Below are 23521 nucleotides of genomic sequence, written 5' to 3'. Positions count from 1 at the left end.
TGACATCAGAGTTATGTATATTGTGTTTATAGTGAAATATATTGACACGTGAGTATACTATTTTGACATTTGAGTGATATAAATTGTGCTTGTATTGAAGTATGTTGTTTTTATAGTGAACTATATTGGCATATGAACAGTGGCGGATCCAGGAATTTCATATTGGGAGTGCGATAAATAATTATATTGACTCAAGATTTAATTAAAATTCAATTCCATCTTTTTTCTTCTATTATTTCAATTATTTTTTTTCAATGAATCACCGTATATAAAAATGGATTATTTTTTATATTATTACTTTTAAAAAATCACTTTTTAAAATATAGATTTTTAGATATGTATATAATAGATAATTTATTTTAGTTTAAAATAATTATATCCAACCATGGAGTATGTTTTATTGTGAAAAAAATAAATGGGAGAGCATATGATAAATTGTTGTATTTAATTATACATTAATTTGAAACCATAGAAACTAGAAAACACAAAATATAAGAAATAATAGAAAAAAAGAACGAGGCAGAAAGGGAGGCGAAACATAAACAAATCCTAATTAAAACCTAATAGTAGTAACAAATTAGTAACAAATTAAAACCTAATAGTAGTAACATATTAAAACCTACATATGGGCATTCTACCACTAGGCTATTTGTGGGTTTGGGGTATAATCGTACCCTCTTGTTCTTAATTGCGTCCGCCACTGCTTGCTGGCCGGTTTCGATCGGAGGGCTGCGGATGATCATCTTCGTCCACTTGGATCACAATCTCGTCGTCTCTGGATTGATCACTCTGTTCCCTTGCCTCAACCGGATGACCGGTCTCCTCCAGTTGGACCGGGTCTGGACCGGTCTGCTGGGCGAGATCGGCCCGGCAGACCGGACAGGTGGTGTGGGAGGCGAGCCAGCGGTCGATGCAGTCGCGGTGGAACACGTGGTCGCGTATGGGCAGCAAACGCAGGCGTTTCGTGCTCTTCGAACTCGGTGAGGCAGATGGCGCACTCGAGGGCGCCCTTGCCGATCTTGCGGTCCTTCACGTAGGAGAAGGTAGGGAGCGCCTCGCTGCCGCCGGCGAAAGGGATAGAAAGAGGAAGAAGAAGAGGAGGAGGAGGGAGACGGTGCCATGGCTGTGGGTGGATTTCATTGTGTTAAAAAGTTTTGTAGCTACACATGTGTGGACATGCATATATACTGATGTGAATGATTGTTGCTGAATATAGGTGTTACTACGCGAATCTATATAGGATTATGTTTTCTAATTGGGATAGGATTATGTTTCCTAGACCTTATCTGTTTCATGTGTGCTTATTTTTTTGGAGTAGAGCACGTAATTCTGTTATCTGAAATCTAATCAGATCAAATATGTAGCCATACTCTAAAAACACTCTCTGTTCTCCGTTTTTTGCCCGTGTACGTAACCAGCAACGTTGGTAAACAACGTAAATCTGTGTCTACTTTACATTTCTGTTTGTCTCGATTACACAATTACTCTAGGAGGGGGCAGGAGGGGGCGGTCGCCCCTTCCGCGCGCCGCCGCTTCCCCTTATCCCACCCCTTATCGGCTTATCCCACCGGAAAACCTTCATGGTCGCCCCCGTCGTTCCATCCCACAATAACGTGCCCACCATTGATGTGGATAGTATATACAGAGTTAAGTTTCTCAGTTGAAAATAATAATCCCACACCCATTAATTCCACTTATCCCACGACGAAACATCAATTCCTCAAAAAAAATATGCAAGTTTGGATTTATATGCAAGTTGGTAGAGCAAGAGGAATTGATCTTAATGGTTTTGTTCCTCTAAAATATGGAAGAGATAGAGTTTTATGAAGTGTGTGTCATTTGTTTGTTGTAACGTTATTTTTAAGCAACATGATTTTGCATTCTCTCATTTTTTTTCTTCGACCTAAGTAATAAAGTTGTAGGTTATTATCAATCCTAAAAACATTAATGACTCGTTTGCTAGGGGTGATTAATGTATAGTATGCCTATATGACCCATCCTAATATCGAATTTTGATGCATGGGATATCGAATTCGTAGGTGTTCAATTGTTCAAGATTAGCTTATTCCGACATTGCTCGTGATTGAATTGCTGGAGATTGCCCGTTTTGTCACAAGGATAAACAAGACTAATTCTACACGTCATTATTCCTACTCCCTCCGTCCCATATAAATAGACTGAATTTCTCTTTTCATCCCTTACATAGAAATAGCCTATGTTTTTCCTTCACTTTTACTTTATCGTTTATGGGTCCTACCATCCACTACATTATTTCAATTACTTTTTTTCCTAATATCTTACTTTACCAATTATGCACTAAAATCCGTGTCATCTCTAGTTAGTCTATTTTTATGGTATGCATTGACAAACAATTTATGTAGAGACTTGGGCCAGTGAATGGGCTCTGTTGTCGGGCCCAATTAAAATAATTCAGCTTAGTGCATCACCTGTTCGGGCCGAGCCAGTATTGGCCCAATGTAGTTACCCCCTATGAGAAGGAAGCCGTTTTGCAAATCGGGCCGAGCTGTAGCAAAACCCCGTTTCCAAACAACGGCGATAGAGACGGTCACGTTGTTTAACATATGATAGAGACGTTACATTCAATTTACATACCAAGAAAGAGCAGATGACGTGTTGCTTAAGGAATTAAACCGAAAGTTGCATTACTATTTCTCCATTTATTTTTTGGTAATGCTTGAAAATTTAATATTCCAATTATTTATATTCCCAAATAAACATTTCCAAATTAACACATACCTTCCTTCCTCCACATAAATAGTTTCGACAACACATATTTTAATGCGTAATTAGAATAACAAAATATAAAAAAAAATCTATTTTCATGTTGAAGAAAGCAATTTAGATGATTTTACCACCAAGTCTTTTATCCTTCAAATAAAAAACACCATTAGATATTTATACTTATTTAATCAAGGGAAATACTATGACTAGTCTTTTTCCATCATTTAATTTCTGAATAATTAATATCTAATCCTAAAGCGACAATTTTGTGTGTGTAATTGTTTAAGAAAAAAAACCACTAAATAATAACGTGAGATAACAAATAAATTTTGACTTTGCAGCATAATTATTTTATTATTTATCTCGATATAAATTACATAAATAAGAAGCTCAAAATTTGGACTCTTTCAATAGTTCCATTTTTTGAAAAACGTGGCAAAACAACAATTTGAGTTTCAAAAAATTCAAAAATAAAAGAATTGTTTAAACTCCAAGAAATAGTACAGTGAGATTTATTCATTTTAGAAGCCAAAAAAAAAGAGATAAAACTGTTCAGTTTTTGATCAAATTTTGAGTTTTTTGACTATGAATTTTCCCATTATCTTCGGGCGGGAAGCTGAAAATTCCTCTAATTCATTTCATGGAAATTAGGGCTCGTGAATTCCTCTAGAGCTCAGCAACTTCATTTTCTTTGCTATTTCCGTTCACCGACTTTTGGAATTACATGAGAATTGAAGTGAAAATAGTCACAAAAATTGCTGAAATATGGCTCTCCGGAAGGGCTTCAAAGTGTGGGTGGAAGACAGGGATTCGGCCTGGGCTGCGGCGGAGGTTGTTGATTTCGTCGGGAAACAAGTGCAGGTCATAACCGCCGCCGGGAAAAAGGTGAATTTATATACGTATGTTTTAATTTGTTTACCTAATAGTTTGTTGCGGTAATTTCTGCTGTAGAAGTGTACATAATATTGTTTTTGTTGTTGAAGATGAAGCTCTTCAGTGCGATTTTTATTTTTTATTTTTGTTAGGAGATTGTTTGATTTTTTTGTTTATTGAGCTGGTGGAATTTTGTTTCAAATAGGTGGTGGTGGCGGCGGAGAAGCTGCAGCCATGCGATGGAGAGTCAGAACTGGGTGGAGTGGATGATATGACCAAATTGACTTATTTGAATGAGCCTAGTGTTCTGGATAACCTTCAGAGAAGATATGGTCTTAATGAAATTTATGTAAGTGGCTTAAAATTGAGAGTACTGTTTATATGTGAAGGAGCGTTATCGCACATTGGTGTATAATTGGCTAGTTAGTAGTCTGCTTGTCATGGAATTAGTCGAAGAGTTGAAAATCGACAAATGATTATAAGTATAGGAAGACATTCTATAATTTGTTCATATTACAGACTGCTGTTGGATTCATCTTGTTGGAGTTGTTGAACGTGGTTAATATTTGAAAGGGGAGTTTGTACCTGACCGATTCTGCCGATATACTGGTCATGTGCGAACGAGTTAGGATATTTTTGAGTAAGGAGTTTGTAGTGAATTGGAAAGCAAATCTTCTATGTAGACATATGAACATAGCCTATTTATGGGAGTATAACGGTTCTATGGCATCAATTAATTAAGATATCGTGTATGCAAAAATGATGCATTAAATATTAATGGTTGATCATCAAGCAATGTTGTCTTGTGTTGTGGCTGACTTTTGGAGTTTTTTTTCCTGAATATGTACTACTGACATCGTCAAGTATCAGTAGATCTCTTAATAGATTTGGTTTAAATAGCCATACAACGTGTTAAAGTGACCTTTATATTTGAGTTGGTAGATTTTATTGGAGATTGCATTATGGGGTATACAGTTCATACGTTGATATCCCTTTTCAAAACGGATCCTTATACTTCAACTGATATATGCTTTATGCGTCTACTAGACATACACGGGAAGCATATTGATCGCAGTCAACCCATTCACCAAGCTTCCTCATCTATATAATATGTACATGATGGAGCAGTATAAGGGAGCTCCCTTTGGTGAATTGAGCCCCCATGTATTTGCAGTCGCTGATGCATCCTACAGGTTGGTATAGTTATGATTGTCATGCTGCAATTGGATACAGTCAAGTTTATTTTTGCTAAATTGAGTTTGAATTGGTTTGGTCCTTCGGCACAGAGCGATGATGAGTGAGAAACGTAGTCAGTCTATTCTAGTAAGTGGAGAAAGTGGTGCTGGAAAAACTGAGACAACAAAGTTAATAATGAGATATCTCACTTATGTTGGTGGCCGTGCTGTAGAGGATGAAAGAAATGTTGAAAAGCAAGTTCTGGAGGTAAACTGTACTCGGTTTTATTGTATTACATAGTGTATGTATCATTAGGTGAACATACAAGTGAAAAGCAAAATAAGTATAATGATGTTTAGTAATTTAGCCCATCTTGATGAGAACCCTCTTGAGATCAAAACCTGTATTTTTTCATCTCCCTATTACATGGCTTAAGTTCTAACTAAAATTATTCATGTCTTACTTTTGTGTCTGTTTTTTTTTTTGTTTCTGGTGATGGAAACTATGCGTAGTCATTACTTCTCCAAAGAAATCCTTATTCCATTTCAATTTCAGTCTATGGAGCAACCTGATTGAATCAATAACCTGTTTTTCTCCATTGTAGTCAAACCCACTTTTGGAGGCATTTGGCAATGCGAGAACCATTAGGAATGATAATTCAAGGTATTGCTCTATTCTTTTTAAAGTACATTTTATATCTTCAAATGGTTCATTGAATATTTCATTTACTGGAATAAGTATTTATTTGAGTAACATCTGACTTTTCTTGTAGAGAATGTGCTATATCCTATATGACAATGTGTGATGATTTTCTTTCGGTACATGGTTCTTGTCTTTTCTGGATCTTTAACCACACTACTTTGTTGAGTATTTTCCTCATCCAGATTGTATTATCTCAGTTTTGAGAGTAGGGAATCCGCCTAGTAGTATGCTTGAATGCAATATCTTATGATTTTTTATCCTGCAAACTAGTGTATGAGCTTTTGCCTTATGATTTTAAATGGCTCAATGTATGCAATCGCTCTTTTTGGCTTTGAATTTCCTCGGCACTATTTACAAAGTCAATCCAAATGCTAAGCTCCTGTGAACGGTTTTAAGTAAGAGAGCTAAGTGCATTCTATATAGTTTCTTGTTAAGCCCTCACACAATCCTGAAGCCCAGATTTCTTTCACATTATTTAGTATTATCATGTTGCTTTTGCATAGTGATGCTTTATCTGATTAGTATTTAGTATGTGACTCTGATCCACTGGACCAATTCAGTTATAAATCTGATTTCAGTCAAAACATGCAGTGGTCAAACTCCCAACAAATGATATGAAGCTTGACTATTCAACTGTACTCCACTTTGTTTTAAATTGAAACTTATATCAATGTGGAGTGGAAAGAATTTGAACTTTATAAAATGACGTGGCTTGGTACACCTAGCCTTAAATGATTATTGACTGCTTTATCTTCTTGATTTGCAGTCGCTTTGGCAAGTTCGTTGAGATCCAGTTTGATTCAAATGGTAGAATTTCTGGGGCTGCAATCCGAACATATCTCCTGGAGCGGTCTCGTGTTGTTCAAATCACTGACCCTGAGAGAAATTACCACTGTTTCTATCAGTTGTGTGCATCTGGCAGGGTACTCCCCCAAGTTACTTCACATGCACATTTTCCTTCGAGAAAAAGTATATATTGTTATTCTAACTAGAAGCATCTACTATATGATGTGTTCACCTTAATATAAAGCTCGGAGGTAAATTGAGGGAAACTGTCCCGAATAGTGTCATGGAAGAAGATGGAAATCTTCCAGATTGTTATACCTTGTCTTGTATTGTGTTGTACTTTCTATGGCTTTGATAAACTTCTGAAGAGACATTTATTCATATGCATTGCTTACTGCTATTAATAGTCGAAAATCGTATTTGAGTCTTAAATTTCAACCTCCACGTGCCGTGTTTGAGGATGCTATTCTGTTGTTCAGGACGCTGAAATGTACAAGCTAGATCATCCTAGCAACTTTCATTACTTGAATCAGAGTAAAGTTTATGAGCTAGATGGGGTAGACAATGCCGAAGAATATGTGAAGACAAGAACAGCAATGGATATTGTGGGGATTAGTGATGATGAACAGGTATGTTAATTGAAGTTTCTGTTTTTTGTCACACCCTCAATAGTGCAACTCTTGGTTTTGACGTGTTCTTTACTGTTTAACCAGGAATCAATATTTCGAACTTTGGCTGGAATTCTACATCTTGGAAATGTAGAGTTTTCTCCTGGAAAAGAGCATGATAGTTCGGTCGTCAAGGATCAGAAGTCCAATTTCCATTTGGAAATGGCTGCTGAGCTCTTTAGGTTTGTCTCTTCCAGCAATTTTTTGCCTCTATGGATAGCTGATTGATAGATTTATGTTTTTCCCCATTTGTAGCTTTTGCTTGTTCTCCAGAATCCTGATTCCTTGATCTACTCCACCCTTTTTTACCTGACAATTTCTAGTGCTTATGTAGGCCTTAAGTTCCATATTTGGCCCTCTTAACTTGTACCTTCATTTATTTGTTGAAATTGGCTAATTTGCTTATCAAAAAGTCTCTACATTTCTTCTAGCTTCAATTTTTTTTTCTTTTAACTCTGACACGATTTTAATCTTCAGTGGACTTTTCTTTTGATTCAGGTGTGATATTAATCTTTTGCTGGCCACACTTACAACACGTTCCATTCAAACCCGTGAGGGGATAATTGTCAAAGCACTGGACTGTAATGCTGCTGTAGCTGGCCGGGATGCATTGGCCAAGACTGTTTATTCTCGGCTATTTGACTGGTCTGGTTTAGTTTTAAGACTTGTTCGAAATGAGCCACCTGGCCCATCTGTTCTTGGTTATAAAACTTGTAATCTTAAGGTAAAATATATCTTTGTTTCAGGCTTGTTGATAAGATCAACAGATCTGTCGGACAAGATCATGAGTCTAAGTTACAAATTGGAGTCCTGGATATTTATGGATTTGAATGCTTTAAGATAAACAGGTAAAATATTTGGAAGTTGGATCCAAGCCCATTCATTATCAAGTAACTGGAAGTGCACTCTTGTCCTTCGTTGTTCTTTGAATTATGTATACAAGTCACTCTCTCGATGTGCTGTCATATTAAATTGTCTCTATGCGTACTCTCATAACTTATTGATTAACAATTGTCCCATTTACTCAGCTTTGAACAATTTTGCATCAACTTTGCAAATGAGAAGCTCCAACAACATTTTAATGAGGTGATTTGAGGTGTTATGGTGCTATTTTTAGCAATTACACTTTCTAACTGGAACCTCCTTGTTGATCTAGTTTTTATCATTTTTCTGCTGGGGATGTTTTGCAGCATGTGTTTAAGATGGAACAGGAAGAGTATCAGAAGGAACAAATCAATTGGAGCTACATTGAATTTATTGACAATCAAGATGTTCTGGATTTGATAGAGAAGGTATTCTCTGCAATCTTGTATGTGTTGTTAATCTTCTCTGCATTTACGGTATTCGTTAATGTTTTAGAATCCTCATAAAAGGAGATGCAGACTTTTGCAAAATTGTAAACAAATGTTTTTCCATAAAATGAATCATGTTTTGTAACTTGCAATTACCAAATAAGAATCTGAGGTTATTGAAAAGAACAGTATAGTTTATCTGCCAGCCAAGCAAAATAATTTATTTCTTCTTCTTTTACTCTGAGCATGACCTATCTTACATTTGGTCTAATTGAACGGGAATGTCCTTCTGCAGAAACCAATAGGCATAATTGCTCTTCTTGATGAAGCTTGGTATATTCAATTTTCTCTCTAGTCTTTCATGTCTTATTTTTCTTTGCTTGTTGGTTCTCAGTTCTCACCTTTCCATATTTCATTTGCGCCAATATCTGTAGCATGTTTCCAAAATCAACTCATGAGACATTTTCAAACAAGCTATTCCAGAATTTCCGATCCCACCGACGCCTAGAGAAAGCCAAATTTTCTGAAACAGATTTTACCATCTCTCACTATGCTGGCAAGGTATGTGTATTGTGAAAAATGTACCCTTTATTAACAGGTTCATATAGTCTCCTATATATTAACATGCATTGTCAATTTCCTTTTTGTGTGTCACTTCACTAGGTGAACTATCAAACGGAGACATTTATTGACAAAAATCGTGATTATGTTGTGGTCGAACATTGCAACTTATTAGCCTCTTCCAGATGCCCTTTCATAGCTGGTCTCTTTCCACCTTTACCTGAAGAATCTTCTCGATCATCATACAAGTTTTCATCAGTGGCCTCTCGGTTTAAGGTACCGAATCTGTTTACTGAATTACTTATGAACTCTAGATATGCTTTTATTGTTCCAACTGATTTGTAGTTCTGTCTTACAAATTTACCACTGTGCTTGCAGCAACAACTCCAAGCTCTCATGGAAACACTCAGCTCAACTGAGCCTCACTACATTCGATGCGTGAAGCCAAATTCACTAAATAAGCCTAACAGATTTGAGAACTCGAGCATCTTACACCAGCTGCGCTGTGGGGTCAGTATAACTTTTACATGTATCTAACAATTTAATGGACATAGCCTTCTTTTATGTTTTTTTAAGTGTAAATGTCTCTGGATCTTGAGAAGGTGATTCTTTTTTGTGGGTCATCAAGCATATACTCCAGTCTCCAAATATGTTTGCTAATCCAGTGTAAAATTATGAACACCCTGTGGAAAATTTTAGTCATCCTATGATTCTATTTCATGTGTGTGCTAGAATTGCTTCTGGATAACCAGGATTGTGAACAATAAGGATAATCCTAGTAGAAGAGGCATTTTCTTTTAGCAAGTCATAATAAATTCTTCTGATTTTCTGCAGGGTGTATTAGAAGCTGTTCGTATAAGCCTGGCAGGATATCCCACACGCAAGACATATCATGAATTTGTGGACCGATTCGGGATAATTTGCTTAGATATCATGGATATTGGGTAACATTCTCAGAGTCCTATTCATCTACGTTTAACCTTGCAGTCTGCTTTTTTCGTAACAAAGATCAAATTCAGTGTCAGAATTTTGAACAGTGACCATTTGCCTATTTGGTCTTTTCATTGTCATGTATCTGGCATTGCTCTATGCTTTATCTGGCTATAAATTACGCTGCTTCTTGGACTATTCCTTTTGATTATAACATTTACTTTTAATATATCTTCTGATTATACTTTGCATTTTACATGATTTTTTTTTATTTCAGTTATGATGATAAAACCATTACCGAAAAAATACTTGAGAGGCTGGGGCTTGAGAACTATCAGGTTTGTTGTGTGAAGTTTCAGCCTGAAATTTTACATTATGCATTTGTAGTTTTCCTAATCTTCTTCTATATCTGTTACAATACTTAGCATAGTTTGAATGTGTTTTGCAGTTGGGTAAAAGAAAAGTTTTTCTTAGAGCTGGCCAGATTGCTATACTAGATTCACGCCGAGCTGAGGTTTTGGATGCTGCAGTCAAGCGCATTCAGGGTCGCCTGCGAACATTCCTTGCTCGCAGGGACTTCGTTACGAAGCGCGCTGCTGCACTTTCTCTACAAGCATGTTGTAGAGGTATATTCTCATTCTTAGAAAGTAACTCCGTTTCACATATTGCATCATCACATTATTTATTCAAGTTGCTAATCTATTCTCATTATTGTAGTTAATTATGCGCTTATTATTTGGGTACCTCTATTTTATCAAGTTGACTGATTTTAATTTTGCTGCAGGTCATCTTTCTCGAAATAATTTCGCTGTCATGCGTGATACAGCTGCTGCCATCATAATTCAGAAATACTTTCGATCCTGTTTTTTCAGGCATTCATATATGCAACTTCATTCTGCTTCTATACTCATACAGTCTAGTATCCGTTGTTTCTCAACTCGCCAGAAGTTTTTGTATAGAAAACAAGGCAAGGCTGCCACTGTTATTCAGGTACCTGCTTATTGTTGGGTTTTGTTCCTCTTGTTTTAGTTTTTTTCCTTTGTTGTATCTGAAATGCATGGAAATCTTTCTAGTGATCTTTTTTCTGTAAGCTTCAGAAGTGAACTGTGTTTTAACTTTTGAATGTCTGCATGTTAAAACTTTTATGTCTTATGTAAGAGATACACAAATGTCTGCATTCTATCTGTTATTTAAAAAATTAACAAAGTTACTTAATATAGATGATGTTCTTAGAATTTTTAGGGTTATCTTACACAGAAGAATATTTTCTTGGTGTACTGATCAATATTAAAAGATTTTGTAGATTAGTTAAGACTGAATATGGAGTGCGATTATAATGCTGAATGCGACATTCTTTTTCCCTCGCTCATTTTGTATTCTTAATTGCCTTTCCCTCTTTCTGGTATGGTCTAGCTGACCATTGGCTTCTGTGTTAGGCTCATTGGAGGATGTGCAAGATCCGCTCTATCTATCGTAATCGTCAACATAATATCATTGCGATTCAATGTCTTTGGAGGCGAAAGTTGGCAAAAAGAGAACTTCGAAGGCTTAAAAAGGTGAGTTTGTGTTGTTCTGTCTTACAAAGGCAACAATTTCCATCATTGCTCATAATTTGCAGACGAATATCTATGTATTCCATGCTAATGCATTGAATTATTTCTTATGTAGGAGGCTAATGAGACTGGAGCATTACGTTTAGCAAAAGGCAAGCTAGAAAAGCAGTTGGAGGATCTGACTTGGCGATTGCAACTAGAGAAAAAAATGCGGGTATATGTTTACACAAGGATCAAATTTATGCACTCTTTAAAATATTATTACCTTTTCAGTTTGGTTATTATTATTATTATTATTATCTGATTTGGAGAACATTATGTGCAGTTTGATACTTTTGTATCTGGTTCCATGTATTTGTATTTTCTATTTTCTCTGATTTTATTGCATACCTGGGTTTCCAAATGGTTAAAGGATTCACTTTCATGCATCTAAGTTCTACATATGTTTGCGTAGTTCCTGTTGTTTTCTTATATGTTCTTGGAATCTGTTCCACCACCACGCTTGTTAACAGCTTATTTGAAGTGCAGGCATCCAATGAAGATGCGAAATCAGTTGAAATTTCAAAGCTTCAGAAGACTGTTGAGTCCCTCATATTGGAACTAGATGCAGCAAAACTTAGAGCTCTTAATGAATACAATAAGAACATGGTCCTACAGAGACAGATTGACTCCTCAGCTAAAGAAAAATCTGCCTTTGACAGAGAAACAGACTCTTTAAGCAAACTGCGGAATGAAAACTCAGTTTTAAAGGTAATTTTCGTGAAATATACTTCTTTGAATTTTAAATATCCACTGTATTCCTCTGGCAATTGTATTTGTTCCCTCATCTTTGATTTTGAAGAATTATCCATAAACTAGCAGATAAGAACTCAATCCACTTTCTAGTGGTTAGCACATCTAGTGTTTGTGCATGCTTATCAAAAATTGAGTTTTATGCCATGACTCTGGTAAAACAAATCATTCAACGAATAATTTTCCCATCTTGGCTGTGATATCCCCTTGTTTGCCTCAAATCATAACAAATTCTCCTTGTCTCCCATCTTCTATACTTTCCTGGCACGTAGATGAAGATACTAGTATAAAAGTCTAGCTAATGAATTTTTCCGTTAAAACTCATTGACTACAATTATATTTTCCAGAGTTCCCTTGCTGCATTAGAAGAGAAAAACTCAATGCTGGAGTCTGAACTTGCCCGGACCAAAGAAGATGCAAATAGTACTGTCACGAAGTTGCAGGAAGTGGGAAATAAATGTTTACAACTCCAACAAAATCTGCGGAGGTAATGAATTCTATAGCATGTAATGACACCTTTATTCCCAGAAGAAACCTGCTAACAGAATGATCTAAGCACTACCTTTTATTTTGCAAAAGACTTGTAGCTGAAAAAACCACCTGTTATAGTTTTGACTTTCTGTTGTTTGGTTATAAACTTGTCTGATTCTGTTGCATCAGCATGGAAGAAAAGTTATCGAACCTAGAGAATGAGAATCATATCCTGCGCCAGAAGACATTAACCGTAACTCCAAGAACCAATCGGGCAGGATTTGCCAAACCTTTCGTTGATGTAAGCAGTCTTCAGCTCTTCATCAGCCTCATCTACTAACCGTTGTAAAATTATTCTTGAGGCTAACAGGCATACATCACTAAAACTAATTAAGCTTCCATATTAGCATCACATTTATGCAGAGCTATAGCAATCAAAATGCTCTAATTTACCTTTTCCCTTTGGAACAGAAAATCTCCAATGCCCTTTCTCTTTCATCCACTGACCAGAAATCTTATGTAAGTTTCTGTCCCATTTATCATGTGATAAGTAGCTAAATTTATGCTGAGTCCCTGCTATTTAATTTGCAGGAATCACCCACTCCATCCAAAATTATTGCACCCATCTCACATGGCTTTACAGACAGCCGCAGAGCAAAGTCAGGAATTGAAAAGAATCAGGTTTTTCTTCTATGTAATTGTTATTTTGCATGACACCGTTTCTAGTAGTGTGATTTTGCTTGGGCCACTGATGATATGGCTTACACAAGAATGGATCTTTAGCTATTAGGCCTTTTTTATTCATAAAGTTGTATGTATGTGCCATTTATGCTGTATGATGGTTGCAGGGGAACTTAGATATCATATCACGATGCATCAAAGAAAATGTGGGCTTCAAAGATGGAAAACCAGTAGCTGCTTGTATTATCTACAAATGCCTCCTCCATTGGCATGCCTTTGAATCTGAGAGGACTGCTATTTTTGATTTCATCATTGAGAGCATCAATGATGAATTGAAGGTTACTTTTTTGACTTGTAAATCTTATTGCATTCGAGTATTTCTTTTCAGCAAGACGATAAATAGTTCCTTAGTTTATGTTTGAATGCCATGTGAGCGATGAGTTTGTATTTAGATATTTTCCCATACTAGAACTGGTGATATCGTGATCACATGGGTGATAAAGTTATTATCTTATTATTTCAGGAGGGAGATGAGAATGCTGTTTTGCCATACTGGTTATCTAATGCATCTGCCCTTTTATGCCTTCTGCAAAGAAACCTGCGGTCCAATGGGTTCTTGACATCTGGTTCTCAACGTTCTGCAGGGTCAGCAGGGATTAATGGGAGACTCATGCAAGTAAGTTGGCTGATGGGCCTCAGTTTTTCTAGGTTTATAGATATGTAGTCTTAGACCGTCCTTAAAACTGGCATCTTCTTATATTTAATTAATTTGCATAGTTTGAAGTATGAAATGTGTAGCATCCAGGATGTGCTTTGAACTATTGTTTATGTGGCTCAAATATATTCGATCTGTCTTCTATTATACAGATATAAGTCATACTTGCTTATTCTGAAACTGACAGAGGATTCTAAATTCTTCATAGGGCCCAAGGTCATCTTTCAAATATCATGCTTTGGATGATGGTTTATCCCATATGGAAGCTAAGTATCCTGCTATATTATTTAAACAACAATTGACTGCATGTGTGGAGAAGATATTCGGTTTGATACGTGATAATTTGAAGAAAGAAATATCTCCATTGTTGGGCCAATGCATTCAGGTAGTTGGTCTTTACTTTCTCTCTCTCTCTCTGCACTCAAATCTAAAGTTGTAGCATAATAGATTTCACATTTGATGCTTGGTTTCTGGTTCATCTGAGAACAACTATATTCTGAGAACAACTATATATATCCTTTACTCAAATGGCATCTGACTCAGACCACTTTGACAATTTGGGATTGAAAATGAATTAACTGTTGGAGAGTGTTTTGATGGCCAAAAGTTTACTCAAAAGTGTTTTTAAAATGAATTAACCATCTGACTCAGACCACTTACGTTGATGTCATAATTTGGTGCATCAAACTACATTGATTATGGCTTCTGTATTTGCATCTTACGTTTGCCATCCTTTAAACAGGCACCAAAAAACCAGCGAGTTCATGGTGGCAAGTCTTCCAGATCACCTGGCAATGCTCCCCAGCAATCACCAAGCAGTGAGTGGGATAGTATCATCACTTTCTTGGATTCGCTGATGAGTCGATTACGTGGAAACTATGTAAGCTGCACTCTAATCCTTGCAACTCCCTTCCTCTCAGTTAACTTATTTGCTTATTGCTAGTAAATTGGTGAACACCCAGGTTCCATCATTTTTTATCCGGAAGCTCACCACACAGGTTTTCTCCTTCATCAATATACAATTATTCAACAGGTATTTTATCTTATTTTGATGTTTGCCAGTAGAGTTGTTCATTCTATGAGGGTATCATCAATTTTAATTAATTGACAGTTTGCTGCTGCGACGTGAATGCTGCACATTCACAAATGGTGAATATGTCAAATCTGGCCTGGCTGAGTTGGAAAAATGGATAGTCAATGCAACGGAGGAGGTATTCATGTCATTTTCTTTGATTGCATCTATAGCGAAAAATGAATTTTACTTCTTGTATTCTAAGCCATTTCAGTATGCAGTTTGCAGGAACTTCTTGGCATGAGTTGAATTACATTAGGCAGGCTGTTGGATTCTTGGTATACACATATAGTTCTGCATTTTCTAGCGATGTTGATCCTTGAGGATATAGTTACTGATATATTTTTTGATTAAATAGGTAATACATCAGAAGAGGAAGAAATCTTTGGATGAGATAAGACAGGATCTCTGTCCGGTAGGGCTTCATTTAGATGGCTTATGCAGTGTTGCCTTTTTTCCTAATCTGGTTCACTTCTATGGTCCTTTGCTGACTATATTTCCCTTTTAATTTTTTTTACCAGAAATTGACAGTGCGGCAAATCTATCGAATAAGCACAATGTACTGGGATGATAAGTATGGGACTCAGAGTGTGTCAAATGAGGCAAGTGCTCTGCATGGAAATACAGAATTATCCAAATTTACAAACTTTTTTTCATTCTAATTTCAAGTTTGGTGTCTATAATGATTATATGTTAGAAAGAAACCTGGTCTATCTGTGTCATGCTTCATTTTTCTCAAGTCATGCTTCCTTACCTACATTATCTGAGTCATGCTTCCATGCCCTCTAGTGGGTAATTTTTCATGAGATGAATTGATGTCCACATTTTACCCCATATTCTTGTACACTTTTAAACTTGAAGTGCCAGGAAGATAGTAGCTCTAAGCAAATCATCGGCTCTCCACCTTTTCTTTTATAATTTGTTTGCATTGATCGACTCAAATATTGATCACATAAGGTCTTTTACACTGAACTTTTTCCTTGTGGTTGGCTTTTCGCAGGTGGTATCTCAGATGAGGGAGATAGTAAACAAGGATTCCCAGAATACAACATCATCAAATTCATTTTTATTGGATGATGACCTGAGGTAAAGCGTGTTAAGAATGTGATTTGCATGGCAATCAGACTAAATATCTTATATTCTACCAGCCTTTGCAATATGAGTTAGATCTGTTTCTCAGTTTCATCTAATCTACCTTTTCCTGCTAGCATTCTTCCAATCAAATATTGGGATACCTAACTATATCTTCTTTTGCATGTCACGACTCCACCAGCGATTCTTCTGTTTCTCTTTGGATCTTTCTTATCTTGTTTATTTCCTAACTCCTAAGCACAAGCATGGTCTTTCTTGTAGCATTCCATTCTCCACCGAAGATGTATATATGGCGATTCCTGCAATTGAACCTTCGGATATAGAGCCTCCAAAGTTCTTCTCTGAATACCCTTCTGCGCAGCTGCTGCTGCAGGCTGTGAAGTAAAAGGCCCACCAAACATTGCATTGCTGTAAGTGCTCGTCTTTTCCTCGCATGGTTGTTTATTAGTCTGTTCCTTGTTGCTGATTCGCTAAACCCACTGCAGTGTGCAAACCTTGGTTTTCGCCTTCCTGTAAACGATGTAGGCCCGACCGCTACGTGTAGGTTAGGATGTTGGATTTGTTTGTACAAAGGATTTTAGGTAGCAATTTTGCTCGAAAAGCTAGAGTATAATTTTGTCCAAGCTTTGGCCCTTTTTGAGCAATGTACATTATCAATCTTGTTGTTAAATGAAGCATATTGTATTCATCTAATGCTACTTGCTTTCATATAATTACGGTTATAAACAAGTCTCTCTACACTCGATTTTTTTTATAATGACCAAAGTTCCAATTACATTCAAAATTTCGATCCCTCGATGGTTTAACACTACTCTTTCAACAAAAAAAATAAGCATAGTTTCAAGTTAGCTATGGCATCTATCCGGTCGGCTTCAAAGCCATTCCGTTAGAATTCGAGTTTAGGTTTAGGTTAACGCCAGCACAATGCTGCAAGTCAGCCAGGGAGAAGGATCTCGATGTTGAGAAATCCTCCTTCCTTGGCGAGGAGGAGCCACTCGGAGAGTTGCATTTGCTCTCCGAGTTGCTCATTGCCACGGCCAGAGCCAATGTGGTCTTGCTAGCTACCCTCTTTAATATGCCCGCCCCATTGCCCTTCAGCGGGGAGCCTCGCTGAGGTTGGTGGAAGAGGTTGGTGGCGAGCAGGTTTCTCCGTTTCCTCGCATGTGCGCTCTCTGTTTTCGCAATCTCTTTGATGGAAGTCGACGACGAAGCATCTCGTAGGCTCGCAAATGACTTCGATTTCCCGTTGTAGAACCTCGAAATTCCCCTCCTGTGTATTATAAGCCTCAAGTTAAGTTTAAAAACAACAACGAGATGAATATAACTAAAACTATGATCATGAAACAAAGCCACAAATCACCAAAATATGATAAAAATCACATCTTTAGATCAAAATATCCCAGCAAAAATAAAAAATCAACCTAATTGGCAAAACTTTCTCCAAATCTTCCATGGCATCCAATGGCCCTATATATGAGCTCTGAACCTCTTCACCATCACCAGATTTCTCCATTGAATTCTCAGAAACATCACTGTTTTTCCCTATAGAAGATGATGATTCATCAGAGAAACTAACATTCTTGCAAGAATTCTTCACCATCCCAACTTTACCACCTTCTCTCCCCTCTCCCTCTCTGACATCCTTAAACATAACCTTTTTCCCCACACACAACCTCTGATCTCCACCAAAAATCCCATCTTGAATCACTCTTGTAGGCATTTTGCTCACTACCACCAAAATAACCCAATTGAAAAAATTCAAGAAAAGTTGATGATCATGAAAAAGATCAGATTTTGGGAAGAGGGTGTCTGCTAAAAACAGAGCCCAGACTCATATCTTCAATATCAGAAATGGGGATCTAAGCAGAATTGAAGAAGAATATACTGTGTGAGAAAAATCCCCTCACACCAAAGTAAGGATCACAACAAAAAGAGAATAAAATACTCACAAACTGAATGTTTTTTATTTAATTTCAGTATTTATAATCTTGGATCTTAACGAGAAAGAGAGAGAAGTTTGAACAAAAAAAGGGATTATGAGTGTTGAATATTCTTTGTTGGAGTGGTGGATGGTTTGGTCTTATCCTGAAATCCTCCTCCACTGGTAATTCTATTTTAGAGGGAGAAGAAAATAGAATTTAGAATATGCCAAAATAGAAAAAAGTCTAATTTATTAAATTAATGTAACAACTAATGAGTGAAATCAAAAAATAGAATTTTGATAATGTCTAATTTATTAAATTAAGGTAACAACTAACAATGTTTGTTAAAAATAGGCTTTGTACATAAATTGAGTAATCACTATTAATGGAGATGAGAGGAATCTATATTTAGGTTTTTAGCATAGATGTTTCATTATTGTGATAATGCACAATGACACAATTAAGGACTGAAATCAAAAAATAGAATTTAGATAATGAAATTTGGATGTTGTATTTTAAAGTGGATAAGTACACTATCCAAGGCTATCCACATTGCCTCACATGGGTAAAATGCATTAAATGCTATAGTATTCACTAAAACACCAATAACGTAATTATTAATAAATACACTAATCTAATAATGCATTTGATTTGGATAATTAGAAAAAAGCAATAAATTGCACCGACCATTTGACTAGTCTACCTAACTTTGGCTCTTTAGCCTTCGGCCAAATGGAATGGAATTTGATGCTATATTAATAAATTTAATTTCAATTTTTTTTTTAACAAATTAAGTCATTAATTATAAAACTATTTTTCAATTGTAATTTTTTGTTTGGTATCTCATAAATAAATTTTTTAAATTGACTTGTAGTAATCATTTTTTTAGATTTCTATTTATTTATATTATATTGTTTTAATATATTTGAATTGTTTGTGCAAGTGTATGGAGTATGTTGTAATGTGAGTTGTGTATGCATTGTTGTGTTTATGTGTGTGCACATTGTGTTGTGTGTTAGTGAGATTTATGTGCAAATTATATTGAAGACTTCAATTATGGATTCATATTCTGCTAATTTATAAATTTATTTTTCTTTATATTTCTTAAAATTCGTGTCGAAATCAAAGTGGATAATTATTAAGGGACGAAGGAAGGAAGTAACGGTTTTAAGATTATTTGTTAGTTAATCCATTTTTTCCCATTATAATAATACTATATTAAAGCGTTACAGTAGTACCATCTGTAAACATTTCCATATAAGGCGTTGCACTTGCACAAATACAATTTCACAATCTGATACTTTCAATTCAATTAAAAATTTGTATAATTGGACATGTAAAAATATTTTGGTACACTTCACACATGAATGTACAAATACACAAGGTAGCAATAAATACAATTTGAAGGGCCACTATCATAATTATATTACTAATCTAGTCTATAATAATACATAAATTTTAATTTCATCGATACTTTTTAGATCGAGATGTTATATGTGTACGTTCTAATTAAAAAAAATGCACCTAAATCAATATACTCCTAGAACTTATTGTGTCTAGCATCTATGTCAAATGATTTAAACTTTGGCATGAGGTTTAGCGAGCTTGGCTAACGCACCAACTGCCAATGAGTTGATGTAGGTGCACGGCTCGGTAAAGGAGGATTTATTCCGCTTGTCCTCGAATTTGTCGTTCTTGTTGGGCCCACCAAGAATGGCCCCGGTGAGCTCGTTAACGTTTGGTTTATCCGGGTGTAAATATTTTCCAAAGCTCGACCCGCACACGACCTTCTCGTCCTTGGGCAGCTTCGGGATGGATGCACCCCTGTGATGAGCTTGTGTGGGTGGATTCTTCCCAAATCCAACCATGTAAGACCTATTTTCAGGATTCTTGCCAAGTAGATAGTCCATCTGCAATTTTATTACTATAAATTATAAACGTGTTCTATAAAATTTGGTCGCATACATGTGATATATTGTTGATATTTTTCAATCAAATTATCAATGATGTTCATTTATGATTTATCAGCTGTCATATTAGACACACAACTTTACCATATAAATTATATAGTAATTTGGCAAACAACCAAAACTCTATGATTTTTATCCAACTAACTTTTGAAACCGCAGGACGAGCCAGAATTTGACCAGACCATTCAACTAGTTCGTATTCTCACCTGTTGCTTGGCGAAGGCGGCGAGTTTGGCCGGCTCGATCTGCGTGCTGCTGCAGTAGACCTTATCCTTGTTCTTGGTGAGATAGTCGCTGTAGATGCTAAAGAGGAAGGCCACCCCGGTCACATATTGCGAATTCGCGCCGTCTCTCAAATTAATCATTCCACCTAGACACAACAAATAGAAGCTTCCAGAAGCCGTTTCAGGAGTAAGAAAAAAGTAGAAAGATGAAAAAGACCTGGTGTAATGAAAACTTGGTAATTAGAGTTTCCAGGTATATTTGAGCACACAAATCCATCAGCCTCCTCTTTGTATTTCTTCAAATCCTTCTCCCCCTCCATTAAGAACTATATATACATAGGTGTTTGATCAAATACTAACTAAGTTACAGTAATAACTAATAACTAATACTCCCTCCATTCCATAGTAATAGAGGCGTTTCATTTTGAGCTCTCATTTTGAAAAAATGGTAATAAATAGTTAAAGTAGAGAGAGAGTAAAGTAAGAGAGAGAATAATATAGTGAAGAGTCTTATCTACAATATTCTCTCTCTTACTTTACTCTTTCTCCACTTTAACTATTTATTACTCCCTCCGTCCCGGTTAAGATGACACGTTTTTCTTTTTAGTTTGTCCCAACTAAGATGACACATTTCCTTTTTTGGTAACTTTCTCTCTCCAATTAATCACTCAACCACTTTTTCTCACTCCTATTAAAACATCCATCTTTCTTTATCTCTCTACTTTAATACTTACACCCACCTTCTCTCTCTCCAATTAAACATTTTAATCAATAACTCCTAAAATCCCGTGTCAGCTAAGCAATGTGTCATCTTAGCCGGGACGGAGGGAGTATTATTTTTTCAAAATGAGTGCTCAAAACGAAACGCCTCTATTACTATGGAACGGAGGGAGTATCAATTTTGTATGTTAAAAATATCAACACAAAGACATAAATTTATCAATCTTCTTGTGTTAGATAAATTTATGTCTTTGTGTTGATATTTAAATTTACATGTTGTATTGATATTTTTATGTCTTTGTGTTGATAATTTTAATACACAGAATTAAAAGTTAGCACACTACCGCAACCCTATATATATATATATATATAACACTTGAATTCACATAAAAGTTTGGTTGAATGGTGAATGGATATGAAATGAAAGAGGAATGCATAATTACTTGATAGAGAAGGATTTGTGCTCCTGCATATTTGAGATCCCAGCTGAATTCAGCGACTTGGGCGCTCTTGGCTTCTCCTTTTACATAATCAAGGTAAACAGGCATTTTGGTGGCATAGTATAGCCATGCTGCTCCCCACAGCAACTCATCCTAATCCATTTTCAATTAAACTAATCAACAATTAACACAAAAATTAACAAATTAATTAAAGATTGGATCTTTACATTAGGGCCAGAGTGAGAGCAATAGAAGGGGCACTCTCCACTGAAGCTTCCTTTATAAGTCTTTGCAAAATCATATAGCTACAAAAAGAAATATGTATATGTATAAATGTATAAACAAGGAAAGAAAAATGGAGATTTTTTTTTATTTTTTATATTTTTTTATGTAATTTAATGTGTTTTTATATATGTACGGCTTTGGCTCGGGTGAGGAGGACGCCGGCGTAGGCGCGGTCGAGGTCACGAAAAACGATGGAGGAGGAGGCTAGGGCGGCGGCGGTCTCGGCGGCGATCTCGGTGCCCGGGGTGGATTGGTCGATCTTGAGGACCGTCCGGGGGGTGTCCATGTTCTCGGGGTTGGCCCAGCAGGCGTGGTCCTTGTGGGGATCCCCGACCTCCACGTAGAGTTTGTTCTTCTCGGCGCTCGCCTTGAGGAGGTAGTCCGTGCCCCATCGGAGGGCCGACCGGACATTGTCCATCTCCCCGGCCGCCTGGAGTTCGGCGCGGTAGTGTATGCCGGCCCAGGCTAGGGTTGTCACTGTGAAGGCCATCGGGAGGCCGAACTTGACGTTGTCGCCCGCGTCATAGTAGCCTCCCGCTAGGTCAACCTATAGTGCAACAGCAACAACAACAATAACAACAGTAATGTCAATAGTTATGTTGACATAGAAGGGTATAAATGTCAATGACATTAATAGTTTATTCACATAAAAAGGTCTGAAAAAAATATCTACTACATTTTTGAATTTGCCAACAATAACAACAACGAAGACGACAACAATGTTAATATTAATATATATTGTATATGTTTGAAGAAAAAAAATGTACATTTTCGAGTTTGCCATCGTCGAGGGCGGAGTCTCCCCTCCAAGGGACCCTGTTGGTCGCGGGGAGCTTCCCGGACCGTTGTGCCTCCAAGAAGATGATCGACTTCGTGAGGGCGCTACGATAGTCGAAATCGGCTCTTACGGCGGAGAGACAGCCAAAGACCACCAGCCATGTTATTACATGGAATCTACTCCTAACTAACTTCATTTCTATTATGAAAATGTGTTTGATAATAAAATTCTGAACAAATGAATTTCAATGAATTTAGTTATGAAAGTGCAATATAAATTAGGTTGGGAGGTTTGTGATACGGCGGGAAATCAGCTCTAAATTTAGTTGAAAATATAGTTGGGCGTTGACAATCTTTGGACTTGTGCGATCGTTATTTTTCTATTTTCTTCTATTTTTATTTGCGGAAGATATAATTTATTATTGACAGAATTAGCAAAGATTTTATTTACCTATAGTATCAACTTACCTATTTATCTACTTTTACCATGGAAGGCTATTCATTTTTTAGGATGTGTGTAGTAATATATTTAATGTTACATGGATTATATATTAATAAATGGTTAAAATTATGAAAAATGTTTCATTTTCCAAAATTTGAATTATAAAATTACGAAGTTTCAAAAGTCCTCGATTATCTTAACTAACCAAATTTGGAGAAAATTGAAAATAAAATAATTAGAGTAATTAATAGTACTTACTCAATTTATGCATGTTGTGTTTGCTTAATATTATCGTTATAGTATAATAAAGTATTCCCTTCTCAAAATATGACCAAATTACAAAAGAAAAACTTGTAGTGGTATTGTTTTGGTCGTTTCTTATAAATGTGTACTAGGAGTAATATAAAAACAACCTCATATATGTCTCATCAAAATGTAAATTTTTTACTACTGCTAGTTAGGACCAAAACCAAAATATAACTAAAATCAAAAGTTTCAAATATAGTTCAAGTCCAAAAAGTGACTTAAACTCAACAATAGAACTAGAAATCAAAGTTCAAGCCCAAAAGTGACTTAAACTCAACAATAGAACTAGAACACAAAATAGCCTAACAAATATTAGTAGCAAAAACACC

General features: G+C 36.2%; 3 protein-coding genes across 3 annotated transcripts; 1 reads left to right on the top strand and 2 right to left on the bottom strand.

Moving 5' to 3' along the window:
- Positions 1 to 3244: 3244 nt before the first annotated feature.
- XI-I (myosin) lies at positions 3245 to 16799 on the top strand. Its single transcript, XM_048118575.2, has 39 exons — positions 3245 to 3627; positions 3821 to 3964; positions 4663 to 4808; positions 4902 to 5058; positions 5396 to 5454; positions 6260 to 6416; positions 6759 to 6908; positions 6993 to 7129; positions 7446 to 7592; positions 7694 to 7795; positions 7976 to 8033; positions 8138 to 8239; positions 8535 to 8572; positions 8674 to 8800; positions 8903 to 9076; positions 9179 to 9310; positions 9635 to 9744; positions 10008 to 10068; positions 10179 to 10356; positions 10515 to 10720; positions 11167 to 11286; positions 11399 to 11497; positions 11812 to 12033; positions 12423 to 12562; positions 12736 to 12847; positions 13018 to 13065; positions 13138 to 13227; positions 13395 to 13565; positions 13751 to 13903; positions 14151 to 14327; positions 14685 to 14822; positions 14905 to 14975; positions 15054 to 15153; positions 15236 to 15292; positions 15373 to 15429; positions 15536 to 15616; positions 16015 to 16100; positions 16368 to 16516; positions 16592 to 16799. Exons 1-38 carry the CDS (start codon positions 3508 to 3510, stop codon positions 16489 to 16491), a joined length of 4551 nt encoding a protein of 1516 aa, XP_047974532.1. The 5' UTR covers positions 3245 to 3507; the 3' UTR covers positions 16492 to 16516; positions 16592 to 16799.
- A 20-nt stretch (positions 16800 to 16819) lies between these two features.
- Positions 16820 to 18191, bottom strand: LOC125216804 (protein OXIDATIVE STRESS 3 LIKE 1-like). The gene is made up of 2 exons (XM_048118576.2): positions 17528 to 18191; positions 16820 to 17376 (listed from the first exon to the last, which is right to left on the bottom strand). The coding sequence occupies exons 1-2, from the start codon at positions 17824 to 17826 to the stop codon at positions 16965 to 16967; spliced, it is 711 nt and encodes a 236-aa protein (XP_047974533.1). The 5' UTR covers positions 17827 to 18191; the 3' UTR covers positions 16820 to 16964.
- A 1179-nt stretch (positions 18192 to 19370) lies between these two features.
- On the bottom strand, positions 19371 to 22668 carry GH9A4 (glycosyl hydrolase 9A4). The gene is made up of 7 exons (XM_048108780.2): positions 22435 to 22668; positions 21801 to 22214; positions 21610 to 21687; positions 21386 to 21535; positions 20440 to 20548; positions 20205 to 20368; positions 19371 to 19938 (listed from the first exon to the last, which is right to left on the bottom strand). The coding sequence occupies exons 1-7, from the start codon at positions 22639 to 22641 to the stop codon at positions 19606 to 19608; spliced, it is 1455 nt and encodes a 484-aa protein (XP_047964737.2). The 5' UTR covers positions 22642 to 22668; the 3' UTR covers positions 19371 to 19605.
- Positions 22669 to 23521: the final 853 nt, after the last annotated feature.

Source organism: Salvia hispanica, chromosome 3, assembly GCF_029641045.1.
Source record: "Salvia hispanica isolate PSC_SH4W2 chromosome 3, Shi_PSC_v1, whole genome shotgun sequence".
Taxonomy (NCBI): domain Eukaryota; kingdom Viridiplantae; phylum Streptophyta; class Magnoliopsida; order Lamiales; family Lamiaceae; genus Salvia; species Salvia hispanica.
Note: the sequence above shows the minus strand (reverse complement) of the source record. Positions and strands in the feature narration are given on the sequence as shown.